The 27,560-nt window shown below is 52.7% G+C and overlaps 8 protein-coding genes across 8 annotated transcripts; 3 read left to right on the forward strand and 5 right to left on the reverse strand.

Moving 5' to 3' along the window:
- Window positions 1-4,904: 4,904 nt before the first annotated feature.
- Window positions 4,905-6,306, forward strand: CTHT_0044780 (fumarylacetoacetase-like protein; the record flags this gene model as incomplete). The annotated part of the gene is made up of 2 exons (XM_006694804.1): window positions 4,905-5,880; window positions 5,960-6,306. The coding sequence occupies 2 exons, from the start codon at window positions 4,905-4,907 to the stop codon at window positions 6,304-6,306; spliced, it is 1,323 nt and encodes a 440-aa protein (XP_006694867.1).
- Window positions 6,307-7,062: 756 nt separating this feature from the next.
- Window positions 7,063-10,225, forward strand: CTHT_0044790 (uncharacterized protein; the record flags this gene model as incomplete). The annotated part of the gene is made up of 4 exons (XM_006694805.1): window positions 7,063-7,665; window positions 7,769-7,785; window positions 7,869-9,036; window positions 9,092-10,225. 4 exons carry the CDS (start codon window positions 7,063-7,065, stop codon window positions 10,223-10,225), a joined length of 2,922 nt encoding a protein of 973 aa, XP_006694868.1.
- A 2,082-nt stretch (window positions 10,226-12,307) lies between these two features.
- CTHT_0044800 (uncharacterized protein) lies at window positions 12,308-13,141 on the reverse strand (the record flags this gene model as incomplete). Its single annotated transcript, XM_006694806.1, has 1 exon — window positions 12,308-13,141. One exon carries the CDS (start codon window positions 13,139-13,141, stop codon window positions 12,308-12,310), a length of 834 nt encoding a protein of 277 aa, XP_006694869.1.
- A 1,227-nt stretch (window positions 13,142-14,368) lies between these two features.
- CTHT_0044810 (uncharacterized protein) lies at window positions 14,369-15,619 on the reverse strand (the record flags this gene model as incomplete). The annotated part of the gene is made up of 1 exon (XM_006694807.1): window positions 14,369-15,619. The coding sequence occupies one exon, from the start codon at window positions 15,617-15,619 to the stop codon at window positions 14,369-14,371; it is 1,251 nt and encodes a 416-aa protein (XP_006694870.1).
- Window positions 15,620-16,386: 767 nt separating this feature from the next.
- On the forward strand, window positions 16,387-17,169 carry CTHT_0044820 (uncharacterized protein; the record flags this gene model as incomplete). Its single annotated transcript, XM_006694808.1, has 2 exons — window positions 16,387-16,880; window positions 16,956-17,169. The coding sequence occupies 2 exons, from the start codon at window positions 16,387-16,389 to the stop codon at window positions 17,167-17,169; spliced, it is 708 nt and encodes a 235-aa protein (XP_006694871.1).
- A 14-nt stretch (window positions 17,170-17,183) lies between these two features.
- CTHT_0044830 (feruloyl esterase-like protein) lies at window positions 17,184-18,449 on the reverse strand (the record flags this gene model as incomplete). The annotated part of the gene is made up of 1 exon (XM_006694809.1): window positions 17,184-18,449. The coding sequence occupies one exon, from the start codon at window positions 18,447-18,449 to the stop codon at window positions 17,184-17,186; it is 1,266 nt and encodes a 421-aa protein (XP_006694872.1).
- A 615-nt stretch (window positions 18,450-19,064) lies between these two features.
- On the reverse strand, window positions 19,065-19,985 carry CTHT_0044840 (uncharacterized protein; the record flags this gene model as incomplete). The annotated part of the gene is made up of 3 exons (XM_006694810.1): window positions 19,065-19,469; window positions 19,530-19,894; window positions 19,946-19,985. The coding sequence occupies 3 exons, from the start codon at window positions 19,983-19,985 to the stop codon at window positions 19,065-19,067; spliced, it is 810 nt and encodes a 269-aa protein (XP_006694873.1).
- Window positions 19,986-21,773: 1,788 nt separating this feature from the next.
- CTHT_0044850 (uncharacterized protein) lies at window positions 21,774-23,406 on the reverse strand (the record flags this gene model as incomplete). The annotated part of the gene is made up of 4 exons (XM_006694811.1): window positions 21,774-21,840; window positions 21,893-22,186; window positions 22,248-23,112; window positions 23,169-23,406. 4 exons carry the CDS (start codon window positions 23,404-23,406, stop codon window positions 21,774-21,776), a joined length of 1,464 nt encoding a protein of 487 aa, XP_006694874.1.
- Between the last annotated feature and the right edge of the window lie 4,154 nt (window positions 23,407-27,560).

Raw genomic sequence — 27,560 nt, forward strand, 5'->3', positions numbered from 1 at the left:
TTGACTGCCCCAACCTCCCTCAGGCACACCACCAACCCCCCATCACCACCCTCGCTAGCCAATGGCAGCCAAACATACAAAAGATTAACAAAAAACTTGGTTTAAAGGCTACGAGCAGGGTCGAACCCGTCCACTCGAGCCCCCACAGAGACTGGCAGTCCCCCATACCACGTATGGGCTCCCAGCCTCCATGTCGGTGTTGAGTCGCAACACCTAACCGCTACGCCACGCGAACGGTACCAGGGCGGCCCCCCAGTTGTTGACAATACAAGTCTTTGGATTGTTTTTAAATGACATTCCTGTTTGGCAGAGACCTCCACTAGCATCATTCACGCTTCCCTAGCCCTTTACCTCTCGACTCCCGTAACTGCTTTCGCCCTCTCCCTCCGCTAATTACCCTCCCTAACAAATGGCATGTAAATAAAAAAAAAATGTTGCGAAAAATGGTTCAAGAGCCGCAAGCAAGTTCAAACTCATTCACTCGCGAACCCCAAGAGCCGGACTGACAGGTCCGCATACCACACATGAATTCTCGGCCTGGGATGTATCGGTAGTGAGAGCACCACCTGACCGCTATGCCACGCATGCGGTACCAAAGCGGCCCCCCCCCCGGTTGTTGGTATGGAAGTATTGTTGTTTATAGCGTGCCTTACTGGAGAGCAGTTCTCAATCCCATTATTGGTCATTTCTCATGTGTCGGCACTGCTCCCCAGCCACGCTTCGTAGAGCCTGCAGTTTGTTGACCCCCACAGTGTACTTGGTAATTTGGGACCAAAACTGAAGTCTTTTTTGCGGTTCTCATGTCCTATCTTATTGATTGTAGAAACAGCACTGCACTCAACTCATCACTACAGATACGTTCAGCATCAACGATCCTCATGCCTCGAGTGCTTGGACTCAACCCTTTGCCCCCGACCCCTTCATCATTCCCACAACGCTTATCGCCGCTATTCATCCTTACCTTACCCATGTCATAACCGTCGTCATAAACTCATCCAGAAGTGCCACTCCAACACTCATCCTTCCTTTCATGCGCTCAATCTCGTCGAGTGACCACCAAAGTCCCTCGTGCCTGCGCTCGGCGGGGCGCGACGATAAGATCCGCGTCACGATCGTGGTGGAGTTTTCTTTCCAGGTGCGACCTGGGGAAGTGGGGCGCGTCCAGATCGCTGGTGCCAAATCGGATGCTTTCCGCTAAAGTGCCGGCAGCGCCAAGACACCTGCTGCTCCAGGGGCACCTGGCCCTAACCCGGCCTACAGAAATTCTCCGTTTGCTCATCAAGCTTTCATTTCGTGGTTTTTTTCCCCCCCATCATTCCCATTGTCGGATCCTTCCCCCCTTTTCTTCATCCCTTTTTTGGTGGGTTTTCGCCTCATATTTTATCATTTCCCTCAATCCCCCCATCCTAACCACCCAACCCAAGGTCCTAAGCAAAATGGACACCGGCGGCATCTTCATACTCCCCTTTCCCTACCAAAAACCACCACCAATTTATCATCCACGTCCCACCGCCTAACCTGCCACGCTGCTATCCACTGCTCCTCAATCTTCTTTTAAGTAGAATCCTCTATTGGCTCCAAAGAGTGGTATCTCTGCCCATCCAAACTACCACCTTCGGAAAAAAGTGGCAAACATCGGAGTAACTGGTTGTTTGGCCCTGCTTTTTGACTGTGGCTTGCGATTTCTCGTTGAATATTCACACCTACCTTTATGTACACAATCTTTCCTTAATTAACTATCTCCCGTTCTCCGTTGCCCATACGACGTTCACTCTTAGGGTAAACCCTTTGGTCAAGCAACACGGCAGCGAGCAACGAGAACTGTTGTGCCTTGTCGGACATATATATCTGCCGATTTCCATCTTATCCCCAAGTATTTCCCTACTCCCGTCTTCATATTCTCAGCATCTCATCTCATCCTAATTTTTGGCGCTCCAAGCCTACCACATGTCGTTTCAACTTGGCACTCAATTCCATTCGTCGTCACCCCAGACTGAAGCGGCCTCGGTCTTTGTGTCGCGGAACTTACCGTTGAGCCCCTCGTTGGATGCCTCGAACCAACAACTCCCAGAGCCCACTTCGCTTTGTCAACTTGTTTGACGACGATCAAATTCTTATTTCTATCGGCGATTCATGCATCGAGAAAACTGACCCAAACATACTAGAGAAGTCAACCACCGGCTGCTCATTTATCTTCGGAGTTCTTGATCAGAAGGTGAAAGCTCCAGCCCACACCAGGAACCTTTTTCTTTCCGACATGAGCGGAGCGGCCCCGTTGGCGAGCTGTGCAAGGCCAAATCAAATTGTGCCAAGCTGCGTGCTGTTCTGGCCGTACCCCAGCTGACTGGCGCAGCGAGGGCTGGTATCATATTGTCATCCTAATTGACCTTTTGAGTACATCGTGCGCGGTGCGACAGGCGACAGAATGGTTGCCAGTGTGGATTTACTAGAATTGGAGTCGGCGGCCTGGTGCTCAGGCAAGTGTCTACCATGTTGAGGAAGGGGATTGGCTCACTGGAGAAATATTATGAATGAGCTGTGAAAAAAATAGGATTTGTGAAAGGCAGCATGATGGGCCGCCAGAGATCCAGAGGAGAAACTGTCTGATCGCTTCCGCAAGTTTGTTGCCAGCCAGGTTGAAACGACAGAATAGAGCAGTTACGGGGATGCAGACAAGACGCCGGAACTAGTTTGAGAGCCGTTTGTGCCGCCCTAATATCCAGGTTTAACAGCTAGCTATAACTGTTGGAGCGACCTGTAAGTTTCGAGTCAAATATGACTATCTGGGACCTTAGTCGCGTTAACGGGCTGAAGCTAGTTGTAACCCTCTGTTACTTGATCTTTCACTACAATACTCATAAAACTGCAACCAAGTCTCAGTACTTATCATCTGCCTCATTGCCAGACTCGCTGCCCGGCTCATCAGAGCTTGGTTCTTTGGTTGTGCCACCAGGCGTTGTCAACCGGCGTGCAAAGTTTGAAGAGTGGGTGAGTTGTTATATCTTTGCTCGCGGCTTGAGGGCTGGAGTGGAATCTTTGCCTGGGTTGACACCTACATCTATGGGTGTGCTTCAGATTTGCTGATCAAGGGTGTTTTGTTCACCCATAGGAGGGGTGCATTTATGAGTTGCCTGGCCTCCTAAGGTGCACCAACGCAACGAGCGTTCACCTGTCCTTGTCCTATTCTCCTCGAAGGCCACGTTTTCTGCTGTTCGAAAGCGGACTCTGGAGGTCGTTGTCTCAGAAGCTGGATAAATGGAAGTTGAGGGATTTTGACACGACATAGAGTGTTGTCGAAAGGTCTGTCAGTCGAAAGGGGCAGCATTGCGACTGTTTCTTCCCGTCGCCGAGAGTGAGTTGAGGGAATATATAGACAAAATTCTGTGACGAGAAGTCTTTTGGTCTGAACCGGTGAGGGTTGCGTTACTGTCAACTGTCATCGGAGTAAGGTATAATAGTTGGCATGGACGATGGTTTCCGTGCCGAACTGACCACTTGCAACCAGTTTGATGGATGCCTTTGCTGTTACATCAGCAAACCAACGCCAAATTGAATATTTTAGGGTTCGTAACCCCAAACAATAATATAAATCTTTTATCAAGAACTGTACTCCAGAGCCAAGAGATCAGTATTACCAGAGGAGAAACTGTTGAAAGTTGACATTGGTGTCACACGGACACGGCAGTCCAGGGAAAATTGGTATCCCTGACTGCCAAACACAAGATACACCGGAGATGGAATGATTGCGAGCGGCAGGAGCCCGTGGTTGACCCCAGGAGATGTCTGGAAGCCGCATTACAGAAAAGAATGAACCGGATGGCCGAGAAGATTCTATAAAGGAAGCTAATCGGACACGATGGACTTCTCTTGGTTTTCCTCTCCCTAACAGACAGATGGACACTGAGGACCAAGATTATTGCACGTATCAATTGACTTCGTTGTGCACCCCACACCGTCATTGGCTATCATCTAACCCATTTGACCCATTGTCGATCCCTGCCTGCACTAGACCAAGTCCCCCGTTACAATTGGGTAGCCCCATGGTGTTTCGGCATCACAATTCATATGGCATCTTAGCCTCCGAGTTATCATGCTTTCAGGGATGAGAAGGAGAAGTAAGGAGTCCCAAATGATCATTGAGTAGGACACTGCTGACGCATCGGTACTAGGAAGGGGAAGGGGAAGAAGTGAGCCAATCTTTGAATTGACTTGTGAGCGTGTATTGGAAGTTAATATCCACCAGATTAGCTCGTCGGCGTGCGTCAAAGGACGGGATATTATGTGCACTTCAAGATAGTGGGAGGAGAGTAGCTGGTAGTGCGCAGCGCTGGTTTACCAGTTTGTCTCACAGGGGTCATGAGGTGATGTGAAGAAGGAGAGGATGTTATGCGGTGTTATGCGGTGTTATGCGGTGTTAGGAAGGAGATGCTAATGTAAATTGATAGGATTGAGGTCACTCCAGTGGTTGCTCAAGCTTTGCAAATGTTGACATGACATCGTGAATTGCTGGGCTTTTCGGGATATCAGGTCCCGATGACCATATCCCTGAAACAGCTACACTTCATCAACAAAACTGGCTTGGCTGGTGAAGCGGCAGTCCAAGAATGACCTTTCGTAAAACGCAAAGCATCTTCCGATGTTCTATCCACCCATCAAACCCACTCAACACCATAAACCCGGCAACCCCGCGGACCGGTGTGGATCTCGGCATGCGGAGCGGCCCCTCTAGCGCGGGACAAAAGCACCGGGATGAGCGGGGGCCGCGGCTTGCATCGGATATGCCGTGCGCCGCTGCACAACAACTTAAGAGCCGCCCGACGACCACTTCACCCCTGATTTATTTCCCAAGCCATTGATGTATCTAAGCTGCACCAACCCAATCACAAGCAGAATCACTAGCCAAAATGCCCACCTCCTGGCTCTGCATCCCTCCCACAAGCGACTTCTCTCTCGCCAACCTACCCTTCGGCATCGTCAGCACCTTAGCCGATGACACACCCCGCGTCGCCGTGGCTATCGGGGCATACATCCTCGACCTGAAAGCCCTCTCATCCCTCGTCGACCTCACCCCGCTCTTCACAGCCCATCAACTCCCCATCCCCCTCCCGATCCTCACGTCCACATTCTCCCAGCCCACACTGAACGCCTTCGCTTCCCTCGGCCGGCCCATCCACCGCATCGTCCGCGCCGCCCTACAAGAGCTCCTGTCTGCCGATACAAATCATGGGTCGTTGCTAAGGGACAACGAATCCGCCAAGGCTAAGGCGCTGGTCCCACAGACAGACGTCAAAATGCACCTGCCCATGCAAATCGGCGATTACACCGACTTCTACGCAGGCATACACCACGCGCGCGCGGTCGGGACGTTATTCCGCGGTGCGGCAAACGCACTACAGCCGAATTATGTGCACCTACCCGTGGGGTATCATGGCAGGTCGTCGAGCATCATTGTATCGGGGACGCCAGTACGCAGGCCGGTCGGGCAGATCCTACCCGGCCTGGGGCAACCGCCGATTACGGCGGCTAGTAGGAAGTTGGACTTTGAGCTTGAGCTGGGATGTTTTGTTGCCAAGGGGAATGAAATGGGATTGAGGATGTCCGTCGACCAGGCAGATGAGGACGGGGTGTTTGGCTATGTGCTGTTGAATGACTGGAGCGCCAGGGATGTTCAGAGCTGGGAGTATGTCCCGCTGGGGCCATTCAACGGGAAGAATTTTGCAACTACGGTGGGGGGCTGGGTGGTGCTGGCTGATGCGTTGGAGGACGTGAGGGTTCCGGGGCCAGAGAGGGAGGAGGGATGGGGGGAGGTGCAGGGGTATTTGAGGGGTGGAGGGAGGAGTATGTGGGGGTTGGATTTGGACTTGGAGGTTGAGTTGGGAGGTAAGTCTACTGTTTTTCTTTTTCTTTTTTTTATTTTTCCCCTGGCGTTTTTTTGGAGGGGATGCTGACAGATGAGCAGCACCTAATGGTACAACGACAACGATAACGCGCACCAACGCCCGACATCTTATCTGGTCCTTCCCGCAGATGATGGCGCATCATACTGTGGGCGGGTGTCCCCTTCGCACGGGGGATTTGCTTGGATCGGGGACGATTAGCGGGCCAGGAGGGCCGACTGAAGCGGGCAGTCTGTTGGAGATTACGGAGAATGGGAAGAAAGAGTTGGTCCTGCAGGATGGAGAAAAGAGGACGTTTTTGCAGGATGGGGATACGGTGACTTTCAAGGGGTATGCGGTTACAAAAGATGGGCAGAGGATTGGGTTTGGGGAGTGTACGGGGACTGTTTTGCCGGCGTTGGAGCTGTGATAGACTGAGTGTTTAATCTAGGAACTTTTGCTATGGTTACTGTACGTGTTGCGACTTCTTGTTTTTTTTTTAAAAAAAAAGAAAGAGAAAAAAATTAAACCTCTGTAGCCTACATTTGAGCTGCTTTAGTAATTACATGAAAGGCTTGATTCCAGGTGGACCCTTCTATGATGCGTTGAAACAGCTTTTATGGAGAGGTGTAAGCTCTTCATCTCTCTCTAGAAATCTCACCTAGCGAACTGCGACTGAGTAAGGAGGAGCGATGAAACTGGTAAGGCGACCATTTAATGCCTTTTCTTGACTGGAAAAAGGAAAGCTTATGGTTTAGTCCACGAGATCCAACAGCTCAGGGCCTTCCACTCCTTTAGCTCCCGTTTGGTTCAAAGATTTTCCTGCCTGTTATTCACATATGCTGAGTCCAGCAGAGCTTGATGCCTTCCCTTTTTTTTTTTTTTCCTTGCTGCTGATGAAAGATTCGATGTCGATGACACCAACCACGAAACAAGCGCCGAGTGCTTGGTCGACTAAAGCCAGCGCACAAAACGCTTGGCCAAAATCGCCCCCACTAAGCCCTCACGTCTCGGCAAGCAACCCTAGGCAAGTCACGTGCACGCACCGCGGCAAGGGTCGAGCCGGGGAGCCCGAAAGCTGAAAGGGCAAGCAGCTGAGATCCGCTCTTTTACAAGCAGCGGCCGTAGCTGGAGTTTCGCATCGATCTAGGACGAACGGACGAGATAGCCCGGAATCGGAGGGGCAATGGACCAGCTCGAGACGCAGGTGAGCGATCTGCGGTCTTTCCTGGGAGCTGCAGCAGAGGCGGGCCCGCAGAGCGTGAGGCCGGGAGCAGCGGAGATTATGTCGCCGCTGGCCAGCGGCTTTGGTGTCAATGTCGCCTATTCAGCTGCTCCCAGTGCCAGCGTGAGCGGAACTGAAATTGGACCTGGAGCTGATGGCCCACTCGCCGCTGGCGGCAGCATTCCCGGGTCGTCGGGTCTGCGGCGAGGGAGCAGTTACAGCGGGCGGAGCACGGCTCCAACAGCTGGTGTAGCCGTATCGGCGGGACCGGGAGCGCGCTCAGCGAGAGGCTCGCTTTCGTCCAGTTCCGCAGCTCCCGGAGACAATTCCGCGCCCAACGCCCCAACAATACTACCATCGCTGCCGACATTGCCAGCATTGCCAACTGCCGCCGGAACGCCGCCGCAGCAGCCCCCGTCGCCGCTGGAAGCGCGTGCAAATAGCGTGACCAGCGCTGCGAGTGTCTCGGGGAGTGTGAGTGCTGCCGCCACTACTGCAAAGCGCCGGGCTGAGGACGGCGATGGTGAGCCTGTCGTCAAGCAGCAACGCAGCAAGCGAAATAGGGTAAGTTAAGGTTGAGATTATGGGTCTTCTCTGAAAAGGAAAATTAGCAAAAATGTTACATAAATTGTTGTTAACGACGCGCATGTGGCTAACGTCGTAACAGTACATCTCAATAGCCTGGTAAGCTCTGCATCACCACCCACCACCCACATCCTACCTCTCTCTCCCTTTGTGCAACATGCATCAAAAGCTAACAGCCCCAGCAACGAATGCAAGCGCCGTAAAATCAAGTGCAACGGCCAGACTCCCTGTCAACGATGCGGCCACCTCAACCTGCAATGCCTTTACGCTCCCAACTGCTGCTCGACCTTCCGCGAGTCGGAAGAGTTCAAGCGCCTGACCGAGCAGGTCCGCCAGCTGCAGGAGCATGTGAACACCTTGTTCAACGAGATGAACGCCTTAAAACAGGAGACGATGCTTCGATCTGGTCAGGACCGCGGCGTTGTAGCGTCTCCTGCTGGCAGCGGCCCTGGAGGGGCTAGTACTCTCGCTCCGACTCCAAGCAGCTCCAGTCGACAGCCGTCTCAGGCGCAGCCGCTGCCCTACCGTGCACCGTCGACCTTCCACGGGCCGACCAGCATCGCCTACACCGTAGACGTGGCGAAGAACACGCTGCAGAATATGGGCGTCGCCGACCGTGATGACAGCAGCGGGCCGCAGTCAGCGTCGACTCCTCACGGGTCGCCCGGGTTGCAGCCCCTAACCGGGGCAGCCCCATCGCCGGGTTACTCTCAGGCTGACGGCGGGGAGCGTGATCCCCTCTGGGAGTTTGACGAGCCCGAGATGATGCGTCTGCTGTATGTGTTCCGGGACGAGGTCAGCTTCATGTGGCCGGTCGTATCGCCGGATGCGATATTCGAGCATGCGAAGCAGGTGTGTCTGTGGATGAGTGCGCGACGACGAGATCCCGCCGGTGGGGGGGACCCGGTTGAGCAACAGAAGTTGTTCAAGGATCCGCAGACGCTGCTGCTCAAGCTGGCTCTGTGCAGCGGGCTGTTGATTGAAGAGCACGGGAATAGTCCTAAGGCGGACAGGCTCTTTGCCAGCATCCAGCCCATCGTGGACAGGATGCTGATGAGCGAACATGCCGATGTCAACACCCTGCCCATTCTGGCGCTCGTCGCTAGTTATCGGTATCTGTCGAACGATGAAGTGCTTGCCTGGCGTGTTATTGGGCATATAGCAAGGATGTGTCTGGAGCTGGGGCTGCATCGCCTCGAGGGATTGAAGAGGATAGCAGACAAGCAGGCCCGAAAGCATGCTCTGCACACATTCTGGACGACGTACATTTTAGACAGGCGATGGAGTTTCGCGACTGGGTTGCCGTTTGTCTTTCACGATGACAAGATCGATCCCAAGCTCCCTTATCCCGTAAGCACTGCCCCCCCCCCCATCCTGGGCTTTAGGAAACCCGCTGACTCCCCAGAATCAACACCCCTTCCTGGTCGCCATGATCGACTACTCTAAACTCAGCGCCAAGATCTGGAAATTCGTCGACTACTTCGAGCCGGCCGTCACGCGCGAGCTTAAACCCCAGGATTTTGAGCTCCTCGACCGCGAGATCATGGCCTGGTACGACAGCGTGCCTGAAGAGATTCGCATCGACCCGCAGCTCGATGACGACGAGATCCCCCTACAAGCGTCCCACCGCCAGCGCATCTGGACGCGACTGCGCCTCAACCAGGCCCGCATCTGGCTCTATACTCCGGTATTGCACTCGGCGACGTCAATCGCGCAGAACCTAGAGCAGGCTCAAAAGGTTGTGGAGCTAGCAAAGAAGACTATCTGCATCTTGACCAGGTTGAACCAGAAGACGGATCTCTACCGCCGCATGCAGGTGTTTTACCACCAGTTTTTGACGTCGTCCATTGCGGTGCTGTTCCTCGCGTCGACGCATGCGCCGCTGCAGTTTAGCGGGATGTGCAGAGATGAGTTTTATATGGCGCTGGATTTGGTCAAGGAAATGTCAGCGCGGAGTTGGGTATCAAAACGCCTCTGGAGGACAATCAAGAGTTTAAAGGCCTACGCCCCAAGCTTGGGCCTCGACGCAGGCAGGGAGCATCGCTCATCCTCGGGCGTGTTCCCAATCGGCAGCGCAAAGGGCGTGCAGAGCACAACCTCAAGCCAAAGCCCCGACTCCGCAAGCCACGCTGGCAGCGCCTTTGGCGGCACTCTCCCTCCCGGCCACCACCACAGCAGCCCTACTCCCGTGCACGTCACACAAGCCCCGATCCTGCCTTCCCAAAGCCAGATACTTGCCTCGTCCGGCGACAGTCCCAGCGATGGAGTGCAACTACACACAGAGATGTCGCGCATTTTTGAAGGGTATATTGGTTTCGGTATGGGAAGCCATGTGGGCGGATTGGGGATAAATATGGTCTCGTCGGCTCCTGGTGACGCGGCGGGTTATTCGTCTGCTCCTCCAGTGACTGGAGTGAGTACGCCGGATGTTGAGATGGTGTATGCACCGCCGCCACAGGCGGATGGGTTGGGGATAGGGATGGATGAGGGAAACGAACCTGGACAGGGGGTTTATATGCATGTTAGAGAGATGTTCTAAGGGGCCCGGGGAGGAGGGGGAGGAGGAGGAGGAGAAGGAAGAGGAGGAAGGAGGAAAAGGGAGGGGGGAGGGGGAAGAGGGGGAAGAGGGGAAAAGGGTTAGTAACGGCCTCAGAGGATATATCGGGAGGTCAAAGGGTTTTTGATGGGACCTCAAGTTATTTTGGTATATACCTATATATATATATATATATATATATATATATATATTTCGTAATGTTGTCATAGCCCTATGTTTGTTTCTATGAAGAGCTTGGTTAAGAAGCTCCAGAACTTTTTGGTTAATCATTAGAGGATATATGTTATTGATTCCTCTGATCTAACAAACTGACGAAGAGCCGTGTCGAAGGCTTGGCTATTTTCGGTGGATTGCCTTCTTCCCAGCGTCGAAGAAGTCGAGTAAACTTTAAATGGTCGACAACAACAATAATTTCCGTTTTTTTTTCCCTCCTACAAAAGTAGATTTGAAATCCAACCCCTCCGTAACGAGCTGATTTGATTCCAGCTACGAACACAAGTGTTCCCCTGTCGTCCCAGACACTCAAGGCCCCAGTTACATAAGATAACTTTGCAGCGAAAGTTAAAAGGGCACTAGTGGTTAGACAGAAGGCGCATGTCTCGACCAGCGTCTCCCGTCCAACCTGAGCTAAAAAAAAAAAAAATAAGCAGGGTTGATCGGCTGATGATGAGGTTTTGTGTCGGATATTTAACGTCTCGTCTTCTCGTTGACCCAGATAAGTTTGCAATACCTCTGACAGGTTCAATCTCCAATCCTGGGGAAAAGCCACCAACTAACAGAAGATTCTCTTATCAATCATCCAGCCCAGCATCATCATCATCTTTAGCGACAAATCCCCCATTGCCAGCCTTCAGCAACATACCTATACTTCGCTGTCAAACAACCATGCCCTTCTCACCCCCTGCGCCAATTACTCCCCCCTTCTCCGTGAGGAGAGCCCTCGCGAACCTCGAAATTTGAACTCCTCCCTCCAGAAGAAATCACCTACCTACCTCATCTTCTCCCACCTTACCCACTGCTCCCTATTCAATCTACAACTTATCTCTTGATACTTCTACCTAGCCTCCTCCCCTTCCCATCACAGTATTGCTGTGATGATGTTTATACGGTGTAGAAATTCACCGTCGAATGACGGGAACGGGTCAAATACTTGAAGTGAATGCATGTGGAGGAGATGTGACGAAGTACAAGAGGTGGGAGGTGCCAGGGCTTGTTTTTGGGGGGGGGGTTGTTCTATGGTCCCTATGAGCAGAGAGTTTCCTGGGGACGAGGATGGGGAGGGGGGATCAGATGGAGGGGAGAAGGTGGACAGACCTCTGGGCGAGTGCTGTGTCAAGCTATTCTATGATCCTGAGCGGGATCGAAAAGCAAGTCAGAGGTGTAAGCGGCAGGGAGTTGTGCCCTAAATGTGGGAATATGAAATGGAAGAATGAAAATGAGAAATATCAGAGTTGTGCCGAACGAAAGAAACGGGTAGGACAGTAGGTTAGGGAAGAGTGTGTTCTGACGCAGGTGGGGTATACGAGGGAGATGATTGAAAAGCATTGGGCCATGATGTGATTGGAAAGATGAGTTGAATGGTTACTGGATGTTAATGAGGAGGAGTTGGAGAGGGGGAAGGGGGAGTGGGAGAGCGAGGTGGAGGTGTTGTTGGCTGCCTTAGGAATGGGGATTTGTAGGAGGGGTGCGGTCGGGAGGATATGATGATGGAGATGGCAGTGATCACGGTAGGAAAGGCGATTGATGAGATATGTGTATCTGTGAAGCCACAGGGGCATAATGAAGAACCAGGATCTGGGTGGGTATCGATATATATATATATATACGCTGATTCGCAATTATCTCTCTTTGGAGAAACCTTCAAAATCCGTTAACGTCTCAATATCCAAGAAAGAACTTCCTGAGCAACCTGCCTCTCCTATGAACCAAACTCATTGGCTCCCCTCTAAAGCGTCATGCGGCCTTCTCCGTAAACCCGTCTTCGTGTGTGGGATAGGCATTTCCATTTCTACGCAGCACACACCCAAACCCATTTACTCCTCCTCGTCCTCGTGAAACCCTCCACTAACAACCTTCCGGCAAATCCCAGTCCCGCCATCCCACCAATTCCCTCCACTCCTCCGGTAGCCAGTTCCGATTCTCGTTCCCCCCGTTCTCGTCCTGGTTTTCGTCCGCGTCCCAATCCAAATCCGAGAACCGCGACCGCACGTATGCCTCAGCCCGAGCCTCGACCGCGGAAATCAGAGCTGAGAGATCGTGCCGGGGGAGGAGCGGAGACGAGGGGCGGGTGCGCTGTGACTGTAGGCGGTGGGTAAGCGGGCGGTGGGGTCCGGTAATTGGGATGGGAAGGGGGGCAGGTTGTGCGCGGAGTCGGGACACCCGTTGTGGCCTTCGCGCCCATGGCGAGGTTGACACCCGCGGCGGGGATGGTGTCGGTGTCGGACTCGGCCTCGGAGACGAAGTCAGTGTCACTAGTTCAGACACATCCGTCTCCGTTTGCGTCTCCGTCTCCGTCTGCGTTTGCGTCTCCGTGTCCCTCTCTGATCCCGCCTGCGGCTGTGCCCGGGAATGGGGACTTGGACGCCCCTCGCGAGGTGGGGGATGAAAGTCCCAGCGTTCCTCCATTCCCTCATCCACCACCTGCAGACCGTGGTTTCCCGCGTGGCCCCTCCACTCCGAGGCCAGGAAGAGGGGGTCGCTGAGGCGGAGGTGGACGTGGACATGCCGAAGCCTAGAGCCGACAGCGGAAACATCAGAGGGGGGCTGCTGGGTTTCGGTCAAGGGCTTCGCCGCGGCTTCGGGTTGGTCTTGGCTGAGGAGGGGGCCGAGGAGCAGGGAGAGGGCGGCGAAGGGGACGCCGTGGCGGAGGATCGTTTCATTAAGAAGTTGACTGGGCATTTTAGATGCATTGATGTGATCCAGTTAGGAAAGGTGAAATGGTGAGAATTTTGTTCTGCGTTGTCAGATGTGAGGGGATGAACGTAGAGTTTGAGGAGCTTCAATGCACTAGATCAGTCTCCAAGCGCTGTCTTCGCTCATCATGCCGATATCTGGGCGCAGCAGAGCAGAGCTTGGTGGCGTTCGCAGGCACAGACCGTCACCAAAATTGTCCGTTTAGGGTGTCTTGACACAAGCGATGGGCAACTTTATCCAGACTCCCGACCAAAGGAACGTCCATCACCGTCTTGCTAGAAGACGCATCCGTATCTTTAGCATCATACTGCCTGTCTTTTCCTCTGTTCACGTCATATCCAAAGTACGGGCTCTGTACCCAAAAAAAAGATTTGTCACGAAACAGGTCGTAAAAAGAAAACATCAGAAAAAAGACACTAAGCTATCGTTTCCAGCATACATGACAGCGTCGTTTACCCTGCATTCTTTCGTCTGATCAGCTCCATGTCATCGGCACCGGCTCGTCTGCCGAAAGATGTGACAGGAGTCCAACCAATTAGATAACGCCTTTCTCCCAAAACGGCAGGTGGGTCTCCCCACGATCAACCATCTCCCGCCGCCGCTTAAGATTCAAACGGGTTCTCTTTTTCTCCTTGTCTCTCGATGTGACTCGATGTGACTCGATGTGATGGTCTCCCTAACTTGATCAGGGTGCTTCTAGGTAGACACCGGAAAAGAAATGAGGGTTATGTGAAATGGAAGTTATGTGGACCGAGAGAATGACGTCATACCATTGCTTTGATGGACTAGGAGTTACCTTGTGTTTGAGAATTAGGTTGTCCGAGATCGTGCATTTGAGCTAAGAAATGTCAGTTACCACCTCATTCGAAGTTTGTGGGCGCTCGGGAAGATCGCCTTGACCGCCAAGGGACCAAGATCTGTGTGATTGGGATAAGGGTTGGGGTTGAGTAAGGGCCAGGGTTAGGATGACAAACTCTCCCGCATCCTGGACGAGGCCTTCCTCCGGAAGCGGACTCGAGAATAACCCACCCACCGTAAGACTCCAAAACTGGTAGTCCTTGACAAAGTGCATTTAAGAATCATGTCTCCATTATTGTCTGGCCAATGACGGTCCGGCTTCGCTGGCTCTATCAAACTGAACAATACCAATATTCTTTCAATGCTCACTCACATCTCCTACACCCCAACCCTGCCCCAACCTCTCATCAGCCCTCACAGCACATCACTCCCGCCCTCTTCTGGCACAGTCGCCACGCCAATGCGATCCAAAGCCCACGCAATCCTTTCATACTGCTTCTGACTCCACTCCTCATAAACCGCCTTAATGAACCAATACGTCCGCCGAAACCTCTCCTCACCCCTCTCTTCATCCTCATCCCCATCACCCCCAGCCGCAGTATACACCATGCTAAGCACCAGCTTGCGATGATACCTCGGGTCAAACCCCTCCCTCATAACGGGGTAGTGCGCATACACCCGGACAGTGGAGTAATCAAAGCTGACAGACCACGCCAAGATCCGGCGATCGATCAACCTCGTCATGCCCAGCAGGGAGTACAACTCTGTCACAGCGCGCATGGAGACAGCCGCAGCAGCAGCGCCGCGCCTGTCGGCCGTGTCGAGCGTCTCGTCCGGCCCGGCGACGTGGCACACGAGAAACGGGAAGCACATGTAGTATGTCGCGAGGAAGATGGACTGGTCACCTGCGGGGAAGCTGCCCAAGAACCGCGACAAATTGGCCAGTTGGAAGCGGGTGAACGCCTCGCGGCGGAAACCAACCGCGTAATCTGGCCTTGGGGGAACCGTCCCAGGCACGAGCGGGATCATGCTACTCCAAGAATCCATCACACTCTCCGTCAACCGGGCAACGGTCCTGTAGGAGGGAGTATCAACGGGGATATAGGTCCTCTCAACGGGAGGCACGAGCAGGCATCCGATGTCGAGGAAGAGTTTTTCCTTGTTTTTGTTGGCGACCTGCTGGACGGTGATGCAGAAGCGGTCATTGAAGAAGCGGTGGAGGGCGGCCTCGCCTTCTTGGGGGCTGATACTGTTGTTGTGTTGGCTGGAGAGGAGTTTTTCGAGCAGCATGCGGCAGTTGAGCGCTATGCCGTTTGGGGCCTCGCGCAGGTAGGTGTTACAGCGCACAGCGAGGAATGTCTCGTAGCGAGGGTCGCTGAAGGAGGGAATGGGTGCAGGAGGGGACGGCTCGGCTGAGGCTGGGATTACCCAGCGTCGCCAGGGAGGGAAATAATCGGGGTTGATTTGGTGAGGGGAGACATCGTGTTGGATATGGAGTTTGAGGAGCGGAGGGACAGAATTGTCTCTCGAGGGGGCCTCACTGCTCTCGTCGAAGGCCCAGAGTGCGCGGCCCAGGTCGGAGTCGTTGGTTGAGTCGAACTCGCGGGGAGGCGAGGGCTGCTGTCTCCGTTTGCGACGGGAAACGCGCTTGCTTTTTGCTCGCATGGTGATAGACTTGAATAAGATACGTCTAGCTGATGCTGATGGGATGGCGAGAGGGCTGTTGGGAACCAGAGATACGACTGGGACAGATATTCCACGAGGGTTCCCACGAGAGGTCTTCAGTCGTTTGCTCTGGACAGACTCACACCTACCTGCTAGCCCTCATTCTTTCCGTTGTCGTTCATTCTCGATTGGAATTTCCCTACTTCCCTTTCCCCCCCCCCCAAAAAAAACAAACTCTGATATTCAGTGCTTTCGACACACCTTCCACCTTTTCAGTCGTCTGCCCGGGCCCCCTGATATGTCCATGATGTCCACCTTCTTTTCCTGTCTGCGAGATTTATCTTGTCCTCTCTTTCTCAGGTTAGGGTCAGAGCTAGAGTATGAAAGAACTTGAACTCTGCCGTGGTACCAGGCCTCTGGTCGGGAAGTGACTTACGCTCTTCTCGAAGCTCCCCAAATGACACCACCCGCAGCCTTCTACAATGCTCCCCAATTCCCCAATCAGTGCTCTTGAAATCCCGCACGTGGGGCTCCAGTGAGCCAGTAAGAAAAACCTCTGACCCTGAAAATCCACGTGCCAGTCCGTCCTAGTCACACATCGACTTTCCCCGCATTTATTTCACTGGCAACCACCACCTCATCTTAGCCCAGACAGAGGAACGCTTCAACGCTAGAGACTCCTTCATCCAGCCAGTTAAATACCAAACAACCCGACCGTCTCCAAACTTTTGATATCGATCAAGACGGCCAGATATAACAGGAGCAAAATGCCCGGCTCCTCTCTCTGGCTCCTCCCCCCACCAACGCACCCTCTCCATACCCGCCTTAACAGCCTCATTACCTCCCTTCTACCCACATACTTACCCCAGGAATCCTCCTCCTCCCCAGATGTGGTCCCCCATTACTTCGCCGCGCACGTAACGCTCACCTCTAACATCCCGCCGTCCCTCTACGGGAGCGACCCGCAGGGCTGGCTGGAGCGGGCGTTTGCCATCAAGGCTACCGAACTAGCGAAGGAGGTTTACCCCAGGGTGAGGTTTGAGAAGGTTGATACGCAGGATGTGTTCTTTAGGAGGTGTTTTATTCGGGTCGGCTTTGAGGGAGTTAGGAACCTGGCGGGGTTGGCTAGGGCAGTGGGGGTTCATGACGAGGGGGACAGTGTGGAGAGGAATGGGGAGGGGGGAGTCAAGTTTGGGGGAGAGACGGAGAAGTGGTTAGGCGAATGGAGAGAGGCGTTTGGGCCACATGTTAGTTTGATGTAGTAAGTATATTTTTCTTTTTCTTCTGACATTAAGCGTTTTGTCGTTATGTTGAGCAGAGGAGCTGACAGTTGCAGCGGCGATGTCCCCATTTCCGAGGAGAATTTGGAGCAAGTTGCCAGGGTCGTTCGCGAAGCAGGCGTCAAGCTGGCTGGTAACCAGGGCAGGACTGATGGTGACAGGGAAGGCGAAGGTCTAGACGGTTGGGAGGGCGGCGTAGTCTGGCTTGTGCCAACAGACCGCCCGATTGCAGAGTGGAGGCCCATCGCGACATGGACAATCCCAAGCTAATCATCATCATCAGCTTAATCTCCACACAGCGTCTCTTCCTCAGACCAAATATATTCCCACTCAACCTGGCTCTTTCCATCCCTCTTAGGGATGCCATTCTCTTGGTTGATCCTGATCAATTCCATCTTCCTCTCCAACTCCCCTTCCGCACCCCTCCACGTCCTGCCCTTCAGGTGCCTCAGACAAAGCTGTTTCCCCTCGTCCGGGTAATACAGCCAGCAAGCCCACTTCCTCCATTGGCCTTCCTTCATCTCGTCACGCGCGCGATGGCCGACCGTGTCCTCGATGAAGGCGCCGCGCGGCACGGCCGAGCGGTTGGGAAATACGCGGGCGAGATAGTGTAATTTCTCGGCGATATGCGGCTTGTCATGCCAGAAGAAGAGGGGCGTCAGCGGGATTTTGTGCTGAACATTCTTGGTAGAGTCCCTGACCGTAAAGGTTTGTTTGTGCAGATTCGTCAGGGCGCGTAATGCCGGAAAGAGCATGACATGGTCGGATCGCGCGTAGCGGAGCATGCGCACGCTTGGGAAGCAGACGTATTTCACGGGGACTTTGGTCGTCGGCTCGGTGTTTTCCACGCCCGTCAGTTCGTGCTCATCAGCAGCATCCGACTGCCGCCTCATCACCTCCAATACCTCCCCAACCGGAATCTGCGCCACCAGCGACCAATCATGCTGCTGCACCCACACATACTCCGTCCGCGCCAATCTCAACCCCTCCCTCACCGCCAGCCCAAACCCCAATCTCTGCTCCGGCTCCACAAACGTCACCTTCCCATCCCGTGTCCGACTAATCCTCAGCTTAACAACAGGATTCCCATGCTGCGCGTACGCCACGCTCCCGTATTCGGCCTGTCCTTCCTCTTCCAATAAATCTCCCTCTTTCCCCTCTAGCGACCACTCCCTCAATATAAGGGCCTTAGCGTTCTCCTTATACAGGGCGTACTTCTTTGCCCCCTCGGCCGTGACATGTCCCTTTTTGAGACGGGCTGTTGTGCTGATATGATCGTACGTGTCGAGGATAAGGATGACGGGACAGTGCAGCAGGGGAGGGCAGAAGGCGCGGAAGGAGGAGAGAATTTGGCTGAGGAGGGAGGTTGAGGGGGCCGAGGGGGTTGGAGAGGTGGTGATTATTAGGGTTAGTTGGGAGGATATGTCGTAAGAGGACCCTTGGGGCAGGGTCTCCGAGGGATTGGGAGTGACAGGGGTGTCGACATTGGTGGTAGTGCCGCCCTGGGTAAGGGAGTCATCCGGGCTGGGGATCGAGTTTGGAGAGGCCATGTCGCCGCCAGCGGCTGTTGTGTGCATTGGGTGCGCCGCGGTCGTGTGGGAGATCCATAAAGTGGAAAGAAAGTGGTGTTGCTGCTAGCTCATGGGGAGTGAAGCGAATGGCATGCTGAGCGTAAGGCTGGTGTTGAGGCTGAGGAGGGGAGATAAGATTAAGATATTCCCCAGAGATCAAGGAGGGGACCAGTTTCTGCCTGGTGGGGTCTATCCCATACAGTTTATTTACTGTACTGGACTGTGTGGGTTTGGACGCATTTTCCTGTGTAAAAAAAGGAGGGGCACATTCTCTCGCAGAGTTAGAGGATTTTGTCGGCTCTGTCTAAACACAAGGAGTCAAGACTTGTTTCAGGCAGTGTATTTAATTATGTATATTTGCGTTTTTGTTGTTTATGGGCAGAATAATTGTATACAATACCGTCGGTATCCAAAATCCAGCAAACATGCCAATCCAGTTCTATCTCCATGGTTCCAAACACCACGATCTTCCAGAGCCAGAGAAGTCTCCAAAGCCAGCATAAAAGGCCGTCAACCTTCATAATACGGGTCTCATATCCTTTTTTTTTAGCAAAAAGTCAGTTTATCTCGCTTCAATAAGCCTTGTATCAGCACTTAGAAAGCCGAGTTTCCACTAAACCTCTTCCTCCCAAATAACCCCCTCGATCCCATCTCCATCTCTGACCCTTCCCTGCTCCGACCTCTCTTCTCCTTCGCCCGCTTCATCTCCCCTCGCAGGGCGAACAGCATCCACAGCGTCCACACCGTCGCCGCCGTTGCGATGTACGCCAGCTTGACGGCGGCCGAAGCGCGCGCGAGCCACAGCCCAAATCCGCCGTTGGCGATGCCCAGGCTGATGAAGATGCGTCCGTTGAAGAGATGCAGGTACGACCAGGCCTGGCGGCGGCGGAGTTTTTTGAACTTGAGGTGGTGGATGATGCCGAGGATAGGTTGGACTACGAGGCAGGCGAAGACGATGAGGCCGATGATCGGGTGGTAGTTGATGTTAGGGTTGGCCAACTACGTTCCGTTAATCTTTTCTCTTACAACAAGACGACAGAAAGGGGATATAATACTCACTATACTCCCATCCCTAACAACCTCCCCGTTACCTCCATCCCGAACCGGAATCTTGACAATCTCCACCAACTTAATCCCCATCCCCACCGCCGCGGCGAACACGGCCAAGGCAATCATCTGCGCAATGGCATGACACCACAATGCAAACTTGCCGGGCAAAAGTCGGATTAGGATGCTACCGCCGGGGAACAGCGCAACCATGGCGATAGCGCCCAAAACTCCATGGATGGCGCGCACACGAGTCGCCTCGTCGACGTCGAAGGCCGGCCCGCCGCGGAAGCCGCTTCCTTGAGGACCGCCTGGGTAGCCCGCGCCGTTCCAGTAGCCCCCGGGGCCGTATTGCGCTTGGCCGGGGGCTGCTAGGACTGGGAAGAGTTAGTTCGGGTTGGGGCAGAGAGAGGGGGAGAAGGACATACCGAGGATGATGAAGAGCTTGAACAGCAGGACGTTGATCATGGTGACGTTTTGTAGTAAGTGAAACGAGTGTGGATGAGCAGGTGAAGAAGGAACTGTTGAACAGGATGATTAGAGGGTGTTAGGTTGAGGGAAGAAAACGTGCGAAGCCTGACGTGGTTGGGTGAATTTAACACCGAGACATGTGCGTCGTGCCGCGTCCAGTGGGATCTGAGGGTCTGGATCTGACGCGCGTGGTGTGCATTGCATCATTGCTACGGCAGCTGCACGCACTTTACCTGGCTTTAAGGACTGTGCTGTGTTGTTTTGCAGTCGGTTCGGACGAATGATGGGGATACCGGACGAGGGTAGGGAGACACACGTGCTTGCTGCACTTGGTCAGTTTAAACAAGAGAGGGGATGAAGAATGCGGAGGAGGAGAAGGAAGAGGAAGAGGAGAGGGGGAGGGGAGGAGGAGGAGAGAGAATGCCTTTGGTGCCCATCAAATACCCTTGGCCTGGTTATTATTACCTTCACCCAGATGTTCAGCCCGTTCAGCCCGCTTGCTGACCTCACCTACGTGCCGTAAGACCAGCATCGAGTTGCGCCGACAGATGCAGACACGGTACAGGACGGATGTCCTACAGCTCTGCGTCACACAAGCGCCCGTCGGGACCGATCAGATGCCTGCATGTCCGGACCAATCCGTGTGAGACATGCGAGCCGCACAATTGGAAAGGCGATGCCGTATAATACAGCGTGCCCTATTGCGGCAGTACTCGTTTAGGAGGATTTAGATATCAGGTCTGGACATAATTAGTCCCCATTATAAAGCCCATCAGCTAAACGAAGCGCTCTCCCGTTAACAGTCAGAGTTCCCAAGGACACACCTTGCCAAGAAGTCCGTAAACACTCTCCGCTGGACTTACTGCATCAGATCATCCATAAGTGTCGTTGGAGTGATGTATGCCGCCCAGAGCAGGTTCGGAAATAGCTTGGAAACCAGAAGCTACAGGGTCATCATGTAGGCGAGGGTGATGCGCAGGTGCATGGGACGTCGACAATCGTCTAGACCAGGAGACGTACGAAGGCGTGGGTGAAGTTATGCATGTGATGCGATTGTTGTTGTTGTTGTTGTTGTTGTTGTTGTTGTTGTTGTTGTTGTTGTTGTTGTTGTTGTTGTTGTTGTTGTTGTTGTTGTTGTTGTTGTTGTTGTTGTTGTTGTTGTTGTTTTCAGTTTGTGGCGTGGAGCCGCATGCCCTGATCCCAAGCTCCCGGTTCACCTCGACATGGTGCTCATTTCGACCTTTTGATCACTGCCTTCCTTTTTTCTTTCCTGGATGTTGTTGCTGCTTCGCTACACTGCGTATGTCGTCCTGGTCCACAGAGGATCGACGACGAGAACCTGATAAGTGCCGTTCAGAGGTTTGCCCCAAAGACCAGAAACCTTTGCTGAGCTCCTGCTGCGCTCAGGTCACTTCCCAGATAACCCCGAGTAAGCCGAAAAGACGGGAAGGATTTGGAATCGATATTGAAATCGAACAGCATTGCCCAGCGACAGGGAATCGTATCGCGTAATGTTACATTCTCTGCCTGCCCACGACCTCTAAAAGCTGGCTTTTAATCGAGTTAGGCACAAAGTGGTGTACACCCTCATTGACTTGAAATTTTGTAAGCGGACCTCGACTGCAACTATGGTCTTGTTCCCTGCTCTACCAAACATGGCCTGTTAACCTTGATAAACAAGTTCTACTGCTTAACAAAAGCCTGAGAGACCCAAACAGGTCCCTTGACTCCTTGCCTTAAACACCTTCTTATCCCCTGACGCTAGGTGCTATGTTAAGAGAAGATTTAGTCTAAGGCTGGCACATCCTCCTGCCCATATCTCTCGACTAAATCTCGGATGTTGCTGATCATTCTAGAAGCATTAGTTAGAAACGCCTCTGGGAGTAATACAAAATATCACTCACTGAACTCGTAATCGCTTGTCGTTAGGGAAGAGTGCTGATACATGGGCGTTGAACCTCCTGTCGAACTCAATCAGTGACAGATCGTCGATAATTACTTTCAAAGACGTCAAAACCCACAGCTTATACAGATCAAGCCTACCCTCAAAGTCCTCTGTTGGCTCCGATATCTCATCACCAACGTAGTAGGCATCCAGATACCGTTTGTCGAAGCCGCTCTGTGCCGGCATCCACTGTCCAAACTCATCTACACACCTATCCGTCAGCCCTCGACAAAACAATGACAGCGAGCGCGTCCTAAAAGGAAGACACACACTCATGATGCGCATAAAAACAACACGCGTCAAACACCACACACCTCTTTTCCCCTACCACAACTCCCGCATTCCCCCACCACAGATCCCCGTGCACAAGTGAGGGCTTGACCTTGCGACCTCCGCTCTCCAACGGTCGAAGTAGTCGCGGAACCACCTTGCTATACAATCGAGGCAATAGATATTCTTCCATCTCCCTCTCGAGCCCTGCCTGGCCATTCGATTGAATCCTCTTGGGATGGACATCTGCGTCTTCGCCATCCAAACCACAATAAGGCCCCTTCACCTCTCTTTCCAACGTAATCGCAAATTTCAGGCTCTTCATGAAAAAGTCCTCCCAGCTCTCGGTCCACTCCACATACTGCGGCAGGTTACCTGCATACGTCTGTATGTGGAAACCGAACTTACCTGTCGGAGAAACACTTTTCTGATGAAGCTCGCGCAGGCAGGCTGTGAAAGGTTCTGGCGGGGGCCGACCGTTATCAATAACGGAAGCAGGGTCCCCCGAAAAGCCTGAGACCGGGAGGAGAGGCAGAAATTCCGTAAGGATGAAGTGTAGTTGCTGATGATCGTTGCTCTTGGACAACTCGGGGTTGCTCAGGGATCCATTGCCTTTGGATTTGCCCGCTTCTTCCCGCCTACTGAGGCTGGAGAGGACTTCGCTCGCAGAGCTTTGACACGTTCCATAGGCGATTGGACGAGGGGCAAAACGAGATATTACGTCACGGATGGCGTTTAGGGACTCGTATTCTGATTTCACCATGGCTAGGCCTGTCTCGCCAGGCAGGAGCTTGAGGAAGAGTGACTTGGTGAAGCCATCTTGCTGAAGGATGTCCATACGAGCGGTGTGTGCCCAGAAGCTTTTGCCGTGAGGGGATATTGAGAGAATCTTGCTACCAGCGGGGAGTTCTAGAGGTGGGTGAGTAATGATACCGTGTAAGGGTCAGTTGGGTACATAAGCTCACCTGCGAGGATGGAGGGATCGAGGTCGATCGCATCCGCGGCAGTGTTGTTCCTGTTTTTATTTTCCCCCATATCTACTTCAACTGTCTCTAAATCTTGCTTGACGACGAGATAGACTTCATGGTAGCTTGTAATGTCGATGTTTGCTGCCTGTGCAGCAACCAACTCATCAAAGTAAGATGCAGGCGGCACAGTACCGGCGCTGTCGGATCTCACTTCTTTGTGCGCTGTTGGTTCCATCTCACCATCTCACCATCCAACTCGTAATCTGCACTCACAAACCACCTCGACATCTCTAGCAAATTGGCTTAATTTCCACCTGAACAGCGGGGAAAAAAATGTCCTCCTTTAATCCCCATTCCCCGTTTACTCCCAATAACCGCAAAGCCTACCTCCTCCAAGCCCTTTCCCAAGCCCAAAACTGTGTGCCCTCCCCCCCTCCCCCCTTTAAGCGCTGGTCATCAGCGCCATCCTCATCAACCCCTCTACCAGCACCATCATCTCAACCGGCTACTCCGAAGAACTCCCCAACAGCGACCCCAGCGACCTGGACTCAATCCACGCCGAGTTCGCCTACTTCATAAAAGCGACACAGAGCTCCGGCCTGAAAAGCTGGGAAGAGCTGGACTATGTGCTGCAGGAGGACAGTACTCTACACGACACTGGAGTCTCGTGCTAAGACGGCTAGTAAGGGTGTTTCTTGTGTGGAGAGGATTTTGACGCTGAAGAGTAGACGACGGGGCTGTAAGGGAGAATGGGATTTGGCAATTAACAATGCGGTTGTGGCAATCAATGAACCTGCAAATTTGGTAAAATAGTGTGAGACTGAGAAGTTGAGAGAGAGACAGAGGTTGAGGTGGTTATGATGGAGGAGAATGAGAAAGTTGGTGAGACGGGTTAAGGAGGTCACGTGGATGGGGCACGCAGACTTGCTGAAAACGTTTATATGTCAAGAAAGTATCTGGGCTCATTATCCAATGGGAGAAGCTTCGAATCTGATTCTGCCTCAATACCTGTGGATTGTTTGACATGAAAGAGATACTATCTTCCACCCCCATCAGACTTCTCTTTCCCTGATATCCCGTGTCTAAGCGAGCTCGTTCTAGAACCCCTCGCTTTCGTACAGCACCTGACTGGTATGAGGCCTGTTAGCTCTACCACAGCCCTTATGTCCTGTGGTTACACGGCTGCTAATATGGAAACACTAGTCCCCACCACAACCTCCTCCTCGACTCCTCATCCCATCAAGCCACAAGGTTACTTCGTGTGAGTGCCGATGCAGATGCAATTAACAACCCCCTTTAGCGTGTGTACTGTAGCTCGGTCGACTCGCCATCCAGCTGGGAGACCAAGGTCAGCCCAACGACATCAAAATTCAACCACAATACATCTGCTTTCAGAGCAAAGATAGTCATAGAAATGGATAAGTAGTTTATCTCAGTTAGCCAAAATATTTCTGTTGTTATTCTTGATGCTTACTGGTAACAAATTGCGAGTTACAGAGCGGGGTTGACCAAGGCTCCTGCCAGGGCTTTTGCGCTAACACAATTACACAATGGCTGGGCTGCGCACACGGTCAGGAGGTCAATGCGCATCGCCTGGCCTAAAGCAGAAAAGCAGTTGTTGGGAGATTTTTCCTTGCGGAGAGGTAAAGATGCGCATATTCTTTCGTTCTGAGGCATACCAATCACCATCCGTTGGCAATCCTCAACATTCTCTCTTTCCGGTCCTGGGTTTGAAGAAGTGTCCAAAATGCCAACAAAGCTGGAACCAGTCGAGCCATTTCCTCGGCGACTCCAGAGTAAACAAAAGGGGTTATCTGGTGGAGAATCACACTCGGACAACGAAATTACTGCCGAGAGCTTCGAAGATTACCTTGGCTTAAATGGGACTCAACATAGAGTGGCTCATGATCCTTACTCCCTCTCAAAACGCACGAAGTGAAGGTCTCATTGTCGGTCACGACCCAACAGGCATGGGGTCCTGTCCACGACACTCAACATCTAAACACCCATGATCATCTACTGGAAGACGAAACAGCCAGTCATGAGCCTATGTAGTATGCAGCATGTCCCTAGGAATCTATCAGTAGCCTACGACAAGCATGCCCCGCCCCACCCCATGCAATCCCAGGGTCGTCAATAATACACAACCCCCCATGGCCCCAATACTCTAGCAGACAAGCTGTCGAGCTAACTTCTCAGAGAAGCGATGTGTCTTAGTGAGCAAGCCACATGCAACGGTCGTCGACTGAACCAATGAAGTCCTCCTCGATAGTCTGTAACGTGGGTGATAAACCGCAGACCCCCACCGCCAGCTCTGCAGCCAAGCCTGTCTCGTGTCTGCCGCTGCTACCTGCATCTGCAATGAGTGCGTGATGGTGATGTGCGTGTACACTATACCCCTTGTCAAACTGTTAGCGCAAAACGTTTGACAGGGGGGTTAGAGAACCTCCTTGTACAACAATACCTTTTCAACAAAAATATCTATCAAGAAAGGGAAAAAAATACACGCTTGAATTTAAGGAATGTTTTCCGTAACAAACGATGCGAAATATTCCTTTCACGGAATGTGTTTCGCCGGCAAGCTCTTGAAAGTGTGACGTTGGTCCCTGTTACCGAGAACCGCGCTAACACTTAGACAGGGCTTGGCCTGTACTTGTCAGCACCGAGCCAGGTTGTCAGAGTGGTACGCTTCGGGAGTTGATGTGGGTTCTTTGAAGCCTTCAGCTCTAGGATATCCAGGAGGCTTCGATCATATCTTGCTTGCATAAAGGCTGGCAACTGCCCATGTTCTTTATAATGTCGTGGGGTATGAAAGGGAAGCAGATTTTCTCCAAGATACACAAGTATCTGCTTTTTATTTTCGTACCGCCAGGCCGACCTCGCTGAACCGATGGTCCCAGTCCCTGTGCCCGCGTACAACGGCTGGGAAAGTAGCCCCAAGTGGCTAAAAGCTTGTCCATTTGTTTCTGGAATATTTATCGTACCGCTTCTTTTTCTATGGCTAGCAAGCTTCTCCTATGCTCGGAGCAGGCAGGACCCCACCCGCAATGGAGTCATTCTGTGGAAGATAGCAGCACCACTTTGGATCATGTAAGAAACATCAAGCTAAAGTCATGCCTACTGGAAACACTGGTCATTAACCGTCGCCTCCTGGGCATCAAAAGGACATCAACGGCTTTTACAGTGGCCAGCGCACTCCAGACTCACTATCCAAGTTGGACAGTCATTCGAGCACGGCGACAAGTTGGGCTTTGGCTCAATGCTTCTCACAACTTCGCTGACATCTCACTGTTCCTGACCATGATTGAGTTTTGCCAAGGCTTCGCTCTTGTTCTACAAAGCAATAAGATGCTAAGTCAGCGCAAACGGATCCATTATATGTCGCTTGGTGCCAGTGGCCTTCTCGTTGTTCTTTCCTTGACCTCCCTCGGGTATGGGGGTGGATCAAAGTTTGGAGCTTACTACAAAGATGAAGAGTCGTATTACAGGAATGCCAGTTCCGTGAGGTCAGCTGAAAGAGTGGTCGACTCCCTTCAGGTTGCTACAGCCTCCTTGCTCTGTCTCAGCTCCATGTCCGTTCTCGGTTTTGTAACTGGGATACACTACTTAGCCAAGGCTCAGCCCCGGCTCTATAATGTGCGTTCTGATCAAGCTTCTCGCCATTGCAAGCTCTCTGTATGCTGACATGCAGTGTATTTACTTTTGATAAACAGTCAGCCAACCTATTTGCTGCTGCGGCATGGGCAGAGACCATCCGTTCTGTCGTCACGGTTATTCTCACTGCCAGAGTGAAACTCCACCGGCATGTCAAAGAAGGCAGCTCAGTCTTGTGGCTCGTCAAGCCATTGGTCGACTTTTGTGCTCCAGTTCATCGTCCTTGTCTTGCTGTTTTTCATAGCTGTTCGGAAGCCTGGGAGAGGTGTTTGGCTATCTTTTGACGATAATGCTCGGCGAGACCAGTGGCCCACTGCCAGACCAACAAGCTCAGCATTAACCAAGGTACCAACCTGGAAGGGCAGCGTCACTGCAAGCAGCAAACGACACTCGCAAGTTGTTCCAAGCATATCAACCCGCAACTCTCCCACGCAAACTTCATCTCGCATCGAGTGGGCAGGTTTATTTTTGGGACCGCCTACATGGTCCCGTGGGACACGGAAAAAGTCAACATCTACTTCCACCAACAGCCTAACGGCAGTAACATCTCCTCGTGCTGCCCTCGTTCCTGTGGTTTCCGTGGTGCCTATGGGCACTCTACCCACCGATCTTCTACCTCTTCCGCAACACAAAGGAGGTTCACAATCCCCGGATATCTCGAACAAGTAACGACAGCGGACTTAACTACAATTACAACGGCTGGTCAGCAGGCGTCAGGTAATATTTCTCATTCCT

Source organism: Thermochaetoides thermophila, assembly GCF_000221225.1.
Source record: "Thermochaetoides thermophila DSM 1495 unplaced genomic scaffold scf7180000011818, whole genome shotgun sequence".
Classification (NCBI taxonomy): domain Eukaryota; kingdom Fungi; phylum Ascomycota; class Sordariomycetes; order Sordariales; family Chaetomiaceae; genus Thermochaetoides; species Thermochaetoides thermophila.